At 41.0% G+C, this 11,099-nt stretch overlaps 1 protein-coding gene across 1 annotated transcript; it reads right to left on the reverse strand.

Moving 5' to 3' along the window:
* Positions 1 to 5,056: 5,056 nt before the first annotated feature.
* Positions 5,057 to 8,232, reverse strand: AVPR1A (arginine vasopressin receptor 1A). The gene is made up of 2 exons (XM_006859512.1): positions 7,246 to 8,232; positions 5,057 to 5,348 (listed from the first exon to the last, which is right to left on the reverse strand). The coding sequence occupies exons 1-2, from the start codon at positions 8,222 to 8,224 to the stop codon at positions 5,062 to 5,064; spliced, it is 1,266 nt and encodes a 421-aa protein (XP_006859574.1). The 5' UTR covers positions 8,225 to 8,232; the 3' UTR covers positions 5,057 to 5,061.
* Positions 8,233 to 11,099: the final 2,867 nt, after the last annotated feature.

Raw genomic sequence — 11,099 nt, forward strand, 5'->3', positions numbered from 1 at the left:
ACAGGACTCCATATAGCATTATAGGTCAGGGGATATAGAACATTTGAAAAACAGTTCTAAAAATGAAAGAATACCAAATACACAATATTAATTCTCAATAAATATGTCACAACAATGTAGAAAGCATAATAGAACATACTTATAGGTTATGATATAAAGATAACTACTTTCACATGTAAAAATGCTATTTTATATTAATAGCTGCTATATATTTAATGTTATTATAGGATTTAGGCTCAAATGTTCTTTTATGGATTTGCTAATTTGATCCTGTAACTCACTTTATGAACCTTGTTGTTTATTTATAATATAACGCAATGTAAAAAGATGTGATTGTATATACAATAAAATGAAAGAAAATATAGTGACATTCAATTTTTAGGAATAGTAATGCTTTTATGGTAATGTTTATATATAGATCACATATATATTTTCATCTATGATAATTTAATATCCATAAAAATAACATACCTAAAATACTATGTAGGTAATGAAATCACACAATTTATGATTCAAGCCATTTATACTGTCTTGAAGGCTCAAAGGCAATAATCCTTCCTTTGAACACTTCTTAAATTGTTGTTCAAATTGGCTGAGGTCAAATTCTAGTAAAGACTCATTCTCTCAAATTTGTTGTTTCATGATACTCATGCTTTGGAATGGCCCTGAGTGGCCCTAAAAGGGTCACAGACAGAAGAAGAATGGGATGCAGTGGTGGCTTCTGTACCTCCAGGGACAGCATCTTGGATAGTCCAGCCCAAGCTTACTTTAAATACAGTTCTTTCCTCCACCATAAAATCCATAATAGACCAATTTACATGGGGTTAAAGGAACCTAATCCCAGATAGTCAGGCTGAAGAATTAGGCTCAATTTCTCCCCAGACGTTTTCTAATTATGCTTTGATGTTAGAGATGACCTCTGAGGCTACAATTTAAGGTTGAGTGTCTGATTAAGTTACAAAAATGTGAATCTAAGAGTCTAAAATAAAAACTTGAACCTTATTGGGTTACTTGCATAATACCATATAAAGTTTGTTTCCTAATTATTAATGATTAGCTATTCTAGGATACTGGGAGGATACTGCATAGTACTATACAACTTTATTTTTTTCCCCTTTAAAACCACACTGTTCCCACTATTATAAACTAAGATTTATTTGATAATGATGAAAATTCTCAATGTGGGACAAGTGTATATAATTGTTCAAATAATTTCACTAATTTTCTTCACAGTTATGTTCCAAATGAAACTTCAATATAAAAGTCTGGTAGTTTACACTGGGCAAAGACATGCCCTTAGTTATGCACGTTTGTTGTTGTAAGTGTTGTTAGTTGGCTCGTCTCATACTGACTTGACTATACTCTGTGTTGTTAATTGCCATGGAGTTGGTTCTGACTCATAGGGACTCGGCATAGGGTTTCCGAGGCTGTAAATCTTTACAGGAGCAGAAAGCCTCATCTTTCTCCCATGGAACAGCTGGTAGTGAGGTTAACAGCCTGACTCATAACCACTATGCTACCAGAGCTCCTTGTGCAGTTTGACAGTGACCCTATATAGGGTTTCCGAGACTAAATCTTTGCAGGAGCAAAAAGTCTTATCTTTTTCTTGCAGAGTGACTGGTGGGCTTGAACCACTGACCTTGTGGTTCACAGTCCACTTCTTATCCATAGCCACCACACTTGTTACGTACATAAAAAATGTTTTCTTCATCAATTAAAATGAATGAAGTGCCCAACAAGCAATAGGACCTATTTCTCCTTATTAATGGATTGCTTATCATTCATATTCTTTCTACTTGCAAAAATGCATTATTGTGTGCTTGTAGGATCTTCCTGTAACTATTTCAGCAAAATAAATCCAGTGATGCTACATGGTTGTTAGTGATTGGACTGTAAGCTTTTGTTTGATATATCATACTAGTATCTCAAGTCTTGTTTTTGGCCAGGAAAAGGAAACATTACTTTCAGCATTTTCTTCCTCTGTATTACCTACAGTTTTCATCTTTCTTAAAAAAGCGGGACTCTTCCCATTTGCAATATTGTTTTGAGATATATGAATGTCATTTCTGGGTGCATAATATTAAGAAAGTTTAACAACTTGTTGCATTAAGCTTCTCATCCTAAATCATAAGGAATAAGAAGTTTATATAATTGAAGTCCTGGTGTGGCACTATGGGATAATGCACTGACTGCAAGATTGGTTTGAACTACAAGGTCAGTGGTTTAAGTTCACCAGCTACTCCTTGGAAACCTTACACAGGGTTTAGGTCGGAACTGACTTGACGGCACTTAACAACAACAAGAAGCAGAGCTATCCCTGTGTAGACCGTCTTGCGCCTCTCTAACCCAAAGCAGAAATTAGAGCTGTGTAGGCACTTAACAACAACAACAACAAGGCAGATATGTACCTTATTTGTCAAGAAATTCCCAGAAATAAGTTTCAGATTGTGTCATTTTACTTGGATACACGTCAACATTTTACAAACAGAATCTATACAAAAGTTATAAAGTTGTTGTTTTAGGACTGGATTCAGAAAAAAGAGCAGGCCCATATCTATCCTCATTTCAGATGGAATATCACAAAAGAGCGTGTCATAAGGATCGGCCTTTGCAGGGTTACCAAGACGTTCCTGTGACTCAAATAATGAAGAATTGGTTAATTTAGTTGATGGTTCACGTAGGACAGTGCCCTTTAAGAGACATATTTGTTATTTTTAGAAAGCTGAATTCTAAAACCTGAAGACCTAATCTTTGTAAAGCATTTGCAAGCATTTTGAAGGACACATCAATCCAGGAAGTCAAAGAGCTGAATATTTGGAAAGACAGAAGAATGAAGAGGAGTGAAGCTGATGGTTCCAGGTTCTCTCAGTGCCATCTAGTCCTCGTTCGCTTATCTCCACAGAGGGTGGGGGGAAAGAAACAACAACAAACTTTCCTTACATCTAGTGCCCAGGCATGTGCAATAATAATATAAAAAACAAGTTACTCCTTGTAAGGGATGTAAAATATTTATGATGTATCCTGAAACCATTGCATGGTCTCTAAGAAGGAGTAGAAGCCAGATAAAATAGCTAGGAGAAAACAAAAGACTGAGTTCCATTAATGAAAAATGCACTATCAACAGCATCTGTTGTTGTTAAGTACTGTCAAGTCAGTTCTGACTCATAGAAACCCTGTGTAGGGGTTCCAAAAAGTGGCTAATGGGTTTGAACTATCAACCCTGTGGTTAATAGTCCAGTGCTTATTTTACGGCACCACACCAGGACTCCATCAGCAACATGGCAGTCTTATAAATGATCTGTTTAGAAATGAACAAACGGATGATCTTGACAGCCTTTGATTTACCAGCTTTCTAAGGAACCTGCTAACAAACCAAACCTGCTGCTATGGAGGTAATTCCAACTCAAAGCAACTCTCTATATAAGACAGGTAGGAAGGCACTTAGCAATAAGAGTCTTTAAAGAAGCAGGTTGTAATAGGGTTCAAACTACTGACGTTTTGGCTAGTTGCTGAGTTCTTAATCACTGTGCCACCAGGTCTCCTACAGAAACCAAGGTCTATCTTTAAATGAGAAAATTTTGCCAGAGAGGAGAGTCAGACTTAGTGGCCGCAGGTCATGTTTTCCAGTGAATAAGCAGAGCTATATTTAAATTTTAGGATTTGATATCCAAGACATGAAACGAACCAATTCTGGCTAATGAAAACAAAACAGGCAAAAGTTGTGCAATTCTGAAGATTATCATAAAAGCAACTGCTAGCATTTTATGGCTCTTTATGGTTTATGAAGCTTTCCACACACTTAATTTCATTTAGTTCTCACAGCAACTCCGTGAGGTAAGTAATTGAGTCCACTGAACAAGCAAGGAAAAGGAGACTTCAAGTGTTCTTAAGAACCTTGCCCAAAGCAATACATTTAATAATGAAGGCCTGCTAGGCACAGAGCACTTCTCTTTCCATTCCACCAGCCTACCTCTCTTCAATTCTGAAACAGCCAGTAGAGTGAGAGATCAGACAAAAAAGTCAAATCATTTTGATATGTGGGGTAGAATTTAATATGCTAACTCTCTTATCTATGAATCGGGATTCCCCAAACATTATACCTCACCCAAACACTCGTCAGCATATATTTACAACATTGAGAGAGTCTAAACAACTGCAGGGTCAGTGGTTCAAGCTCACCATTTGCTTCTCGGAAACCTCATACAGGGTCACTATGGGTCGGAATCCACTTGACGGCACTTTGCAACAACAACAAACATCTATGGGTAATCCTTGTCTACTGTTTTTATAAAATTAGGTATTCCTCAGAAAACTGACTTTAAAACAACCTTGCCATAGGAGGAAAAAAAAAATATTATTGGATAATTGACAACATTTTCTGTAATCTTTAGACATTAGTAATAATGCTTTTCATAGCCAATAAAAGATGAGTAACCACGGAGGACACAACCAGTACAAAATTCATTATTTTAAATTTAGCATGATTTACAGCTTTTAACCGAAATTTCTCCTTTTCATGCCACCTCCTTCTTAGCATGCCCCAAGCACTTAGCCCATCTCCAAGCTACCATTGGTGCCTTCATTTTCTGGTGCATGAATGGATTTTATTGGAAGAAAACATAATTTCTCTGAAGTCACTCCTAAATCCTTTCAAACACTAAGGCTAATGATGGGCTCTCCCTTTGTTCAGAAATAGTGTCCCAGCATCAAATGGTATTTAAATCAATCAAGCCTTAGTTATGCCAGAAGCTTTATAAGAAGGAGAAAAAATGTAAGGAAATAGCAAGCATATACAGCCAGGGTGGTTGTTATCTCTCTTCTAGAAATACAACTTTTGTTATATTTCAGGGAATTCGGCTTGTACATTTTAGTGTATTGTGGTTTTATTAACAGTTCATATAAAATAACTCAAGAGTTCTTGGTCATAGCAATGTGAAAATGCAACCAGAACCATAGTCTTGTATCCAATGAAAGGATTTATACTTATTCTATGTTCATTTGTTCTCATGATTTCTAGTTGTATTCAGCTAAAGAGTTTCAAGAGTCTATATAAATTAGAGCTCAGGTTGAAACAGGAATGAATTTGATGGACTTGGAAGATTTAGGAGAGTCCTTCCAGGTACCCGTACTATTTGTTGGACTTCGGTTATTAGTGTAAGAAGTCTGTCTCCTACTCATGCTGTCAGAATCTTCTTTGTTGAATTCTTGCTTTATGTTTCGGCAGCATGGGAAGCTTTGGACACAGTCTTGCAGGAGATGTCCACTAAAAAACATATATATCCAGGGATTGCAGCAACTATTCAAGGAAGCCAGTAATGCAGTGATGGTGATGGCAGGGTTTTCTAATTCTGTACAAAAGACACAGAGAGTATTATTTAAATAATGCAAATCAAATAACTGAGCACTGGGTAAACTCAGTTTTCTACTGACTAACAGAAAAGCAGAAAAGTTTGGAGTTAGAATGGAAGATGAATCATTTTGTTTATAGATTAGGAAAATTGGTGGTGTATATAAATTGGTATGGTTATAAAACATTATCCTAAGCAAGATGTCTTAAAATTAATCTAAACATTTAAGACCATTATTAAAATATTGAAATAGACTGCATGCGAATCACATGAAGGTTATCTTGTACTCAGATTAAGAATATTAAGTAGCTCTTGAAAAAAAAAATCCTGTGTCCTGCACGAATTTCTTGGATGCAGTATTTAAGAAATATCTACAATTTCAACAGACTTTCAACAGTCGGTAACCACATAAACCAAATTGTATTCATCCAAATAGCACAGACTGAAGTATGGCATGTGGATGATGTGTAGTAGTTAAAAACTAAAAACAAAAACAAAAACAAAAAAACCCCACGTAGTCTTATAACCCTATTCCTATAATATCAAAGCAGTACAAAAGGGAATAGTTGAAAGAGGTACTTGACGGATACAAAATCTAGTGGTTTTTCTATGACTAACAAAAAATTTGGCTTGAACTTAACAGAATTTATCTTTGTCTTATTTATTTCAGTTAAAGTATTAATATAACCTTGGTTCTTCTCAGTCCTGTTATGCCACCATAAATCATAGAACATTTAATCACACTCTGCTAAGACTGAGAGTAGCCATGATACATGACTGTCTATATTAAAAAGAAAGAAAATCATTCATGAACTGTTGCACAAATGTAGATGTTTTTAGCAGTCTTATCTAAATCTTGATAAACCTATAACTTAAAACTAGATTTTTTTAAAATAACAATATCGAGAGGCTGCTAAAATCTAGCAAAACAGGAAATGGTTAACCAAAAGTAAAGCAAAAGTGTTTACATTTTTCAAAATTGGTAGCAAATATTATAGCCATCCAAGAATTTTTATCTGTTCAAATTATGAAACTCACACTCAAATGAAAATACAACTTTCAAAGTTGTTGTTGTTGTTAAGTGCCACTAAGTCGGTTCCAACTCATAGCTATCTGAGGAGTGCAGGTGAATTTGAACCACTGACCTTGCAATTCAAACCAACCTTGTGGTCCTACAGCGTCACGCATCACGTATATTGTCCTACAACAATCCCAAATAGCAAAAGGAGACAACCTCTTTCAGACACCTATTTCCAAGCTACAGTTGTTATTTTTACTATTCCTGCAATGGATTTGATTTGGAAAAAGTGTTTGGTTTTCTTCCTTATTAAAAGGAATTTTTTTTTTCAAGATACAGTATTAAGACATACTTTTTTAAAAAAAAAAAATCTCAGTCAAACAGTTTTTTGAGCTGGTGAAGAAATTAAAATCGACTAATATAGTAGGTGTATAGACATTCACAGTAAACTCCTGAAAAAAAGTCGTGTGGAGAGGTGGATAGCTGTGCGGTCACGTTACTGATGAAAGTAATCTAACAAGTTTGTTGTTGTTAAGTGACATCTGCAGATTCAACCCATAGTGATTCTGCATAGGGTTTCCAAGCAGCGGCTGGTGGGTTCGAACTGCTGACCTTCTGGTTAGCAGTCCAATGCTTATCCACACCAAAACTCCAGTCTAACAAATTTAGAGTTTATCAATAATTCTGCTTTGAAATAACTGAAAAAGGGATTCAAGTGATTATTGAGAAAAAATAAAGAGAGAATAATGAGAAAATGGAACGTTAGCAAAAAGAACTACTGCCCTAGATACTATAAAAAGAAATACTGTCCTCAAACACACACACACACACACACAAACATCCCACCCCTGCACTTTCCGTCACTGTCCCTGTACCTACCGACCCATGCAGACTTCTCATCCCAGACAGACCACATCTGGATGATGAAGAAGGGCGCCCAGCAGACGATGTAAGCGGTTACAATCACGAAAGTCATCTTCACGGTGCGAATCTTGGCGCGGGAAATGGTCTTCACGCTGCTAACACAGGGCGCAAGTAGGAGCCCCTTGTGGAAGGCGCTGCCCGAAGGCTCCGCACCCTTGTCCTTTAGCGTCGCAGTCTTTCCGCGGACGTTGCGCCAAATGTGGTAGCAGATGAAGCCGTAGCAGGTGCCCAGGATGATCACCGGCGCTATGAAGATGCTGCCCGTCATCCAGGTCACATAGGCGCGGGGCCCCCAAGGCTGGATAAAGGTAGCCCAGCAATCATAGGCCTTGGTAACATTGTTCACCTCGATCATGGAGAAGACAAAGTACTGTGGTGTGCTCAGCACGAAACTCAGTACCCAGGCGGCCGCTATCATGAGGCGCGAGCGGCGAGCCGGCTGCTGCAGCGTCTTAAGCGGGTGGCACACGGCGATATAGCGGTCAGCGGTCATGACCACTAACATGTAAACGGACGCGAACATGCCTAACACCTGTAGGTGCTTCACCACGCGGCACAGCCCGTCGGGACCGCGGAAGCGGTAGGTTATGTCCCAGCACAGCTGTGGCAGCACTTGGAAGAAGGCGACGGCCAGGTCCGCCAGGCTTAGGTGGCGGATGAAGAGGTGCATGCGGGACGTTTTGCGCGGCGTGCGGTGCAGCGCCAGCAGCACGCTGCTGTTGCCCAGCACCGCCACCACGAATGTCACCGCCAGCACCGCTATCTCCAGCTTGGCCAACTCCTCGTTCCGCACGTCCCCTTCTTGACCGCCACCCTCCTGGAGCGCTGCGGCCTCCCTGCTCATGTTGGTGCCGCCGGTGATCAGCGGCCACCACGAGCTAGAGTTGCTCACAGACCCCTCGCTGGAAACTCCCCAGAAACGCATGCTGTCCATGCAACGCCTCCTCGACCCTCCAAGGAGGTCCTGGTCCGCGGTCGCTCCTTTTCCGCCTCCCAAGCGCTGTCCCAGCCGCTAGCGCACTCTCGTCTCTGCGTTGGCCGCTTGCAGATCTCTGACTCCGCTCCTGCGGGTGTCTCCGAGGTCGACCCTCACCGCCTACCCAGAAGCTTTTGATCCTAGGAGACGGCAGCTCTACCTCTCTTCTTTTTTCAATTCTGGCAAAGCCAGGAAAGTATGTTCCGAGCTTCTGAAAACACTGGACTCTGAACTCAATTATTTAGGCGGGGTTTATTTCCCCAGAACACGCTTGCTCTCTCCCCAGTGGTTGGAGACTGCTAGTACGGACTCCGCCATCCTCCACCCCTTTAGGATTTTTTTGTTTGTTTGTTTTTCTCCTCCCTTTGTTGGCAGTTTGTCCTCTTTACTTCACAACTGCGTGGGGTGGAGCTGGGAGAGTCGCAGATTTCTCGGCCTAACAGACTGAACAGCAGCGCGTTCCCGCTTTCTCTTCCAGAAACTTGGAGAACTGTGTCGCACCTATTCTGGGCTCACCCCACTTTCTCACTACCACTTTCAGCCCGGGCTTGACTTCAACACATGCGGTAATACCGTACCTTGAAATCCTGGGTCTGCGGATCCGCGCGTCCTCAGGTAACTGGGCAGGCCACTTCACCTTCCCTAGCTGAGGTTTCCTGGCAGCGGGCTCATCCGCGGCAGCCACTTTGGCTCATTTTATTTCCAGGGCCAATTTACTCCGTTAATTCCACAGTCTTGCTTTCCAGCCTCCTGTCACACTCTTCAGTATAATAACGGATGGCTTTAAGTCACTCTTTTCTCAACACCCCAAATCTGTTGCCCTGGAGTCAATTTTGAGCCTGGTGGTGCAGTTATTAAAGAGCTGGGCTACTAACCTAACGGTTGGAGGTTCGAATTCACCACCATGCTCAAGAGGAAGAGAAAATGGATGTCGAATTCCATAAAGATTTACAGCCTTCCTTTTGGGGCATTTCTACAACTCTGTCCTTTAAGGACACTATACATTGGATTGCAAGCCGTTATTTATCTATTAATTTATTTGTTTTTGTTTTGTTTTAGCGTACCAATAGGGCAGAGTGGAGTGCGCAGGATAATGCTCTGAACTGCAAGGTCAGTTTGAGCCGCAATGCCGGCTGTTCAAACCCATTAGCCGCCCCTTGGAAACCCTATACAAGGTCACTATAAGTCGGAATCGACTCCACGGCACTTAACAAGGAAGACAACAATATAGGACAGAGTGGAACTTCACCATAGGATTTCCAAGACTAATCTTTACAGAAGCAGACTGCATCTATTTCTGTTATAGAATGACTGATTAGAAGCCCAGCCATTAATTATGTTGCCACCAGGGTTTTACTAAAACAATGGTTGGCAAAGTGTGGTCAATTGGTTAGACTAATTTGTTGTTGTTGTTAAGTGCCATTGAGTTGATTCCGACTCATAACAACCCTGTATAGTGTTTCCGAGGAGCAGCTGGTAAGCTTGAACCACCAACCTTGCAGTTCAAACGGCTTTACAGTCTGGTGCATGAACCCACAGCGCCACACCAGGACTAATAGCAACCCTGTATAGAGTTTCTATTTATCTAACGTACTGACCGCACACAGCCAACCATTACAACAACATGGTTTCTAGTATGACACTGTAGGTTAAGCAAGGTCGGTTTGAACCGAAAGGTCCAGCCGCCTCTCAGATACCCTACACAGGGTCGCTATGAGTCGGCCCTCCATGGTACCCAACAATATAGGCTTTCTGAGGCTTTATGGGAGCAGAAACCTAATTTTTTCCACTTCTTCCAGCGTCTGGTAGACTTGAACTGCTGACCTTGCTATTAGCCTCACGCTGTAACCCACTAGCCACAAGGGCTCCTTTACGGAGAGAACTGTACAGGTAATCTTAACTATTTAGGCGGGGGTTTGTTTCCTGCACGTTTGAGGACGGGAATGATGCACTCACTTGCCTTACTGCAGACTCCCTTGACTGCTGGCTGCCGTGCAAGTATCTACCACCGGAAAAGGAAGCTCTCCTGATTTTACAATTTCCCCTGTGGGGGTGGGGTCCGAGGTTTGGAATTTTCTCTAAATTAGATTCCTAGGATTCTGACCTGTTGGTTCCCACTGCGGAGATGTGAGGATTGAGCTGCGGTAGTCCATGGAGACTGTTTATTACTGAATCTCCAGGACATAGACAAAAATCAGCTGTGGATAGCGATTACCTAGGGAGCGTTTTTTGAGGACTTGGGGGTGAGAACTAGGAAATCTGGGGGAAAAGGGGGGAGAGAAGCACTGGAAAGGAAGAGGGAGAAACCCACCTACCTATTATTGGAGTCCTGGCTTGGCGCTGTAGGATAAGCACTTGACCCCAAGGTCGACTTGAAACGAAAGGTTGGCGGTTCCATCTCACCAACCACACCTCAGAAACCCTATACAGACTCAGTAAGAGACAGACTCACTAAGAGTCGGAGCCGACTTAAAGACACGTAACAACAATAGTTATTTAGTTATTCAGGTCTGCTGGAGCTCAGTCTCCAGTGGCCAGAGACAGGATTGAAATACTGGCTCACTCCATCCATTGTGAGAGCCCAGGTGTGGCACTGTAAGATAAACATTAGAATGCTAACCGCAAGCTAGACTGCAAGGTTGTTGTTGTTATGTGCGATGGAGTCGGTTCAGACTCATAGCGACCCTGTGTTCATAACCCACCAGCCCCTCCTCAGAAATCCTACAGAGTTGAAACTGACAACAATATCCCTGAGTTTTAACTTTGGTAAATATATACTTTGAAGAGTAGCAAGGGGGAGCTGTTTTCAGTTATTTCAAAAGAAGGGGGAAAA

Source organism: Chrysochloris asiatica, unplaced genomic scaffold (genome assembly GCF_000296735.1).
Source record: "Chrysochloris asiatica unplaced genomic scaffold, ChrAsi1.0 scaffold00033, whole genome shotgun sequence".
Taxonomy (NCBI): domain Eukaryota; kingdom Metazoa; phylum Chordata; class Mammalia; order Afrosoricida; family Chrysochloridae; genus Chrysochloris; species Chrysochloris asiatica.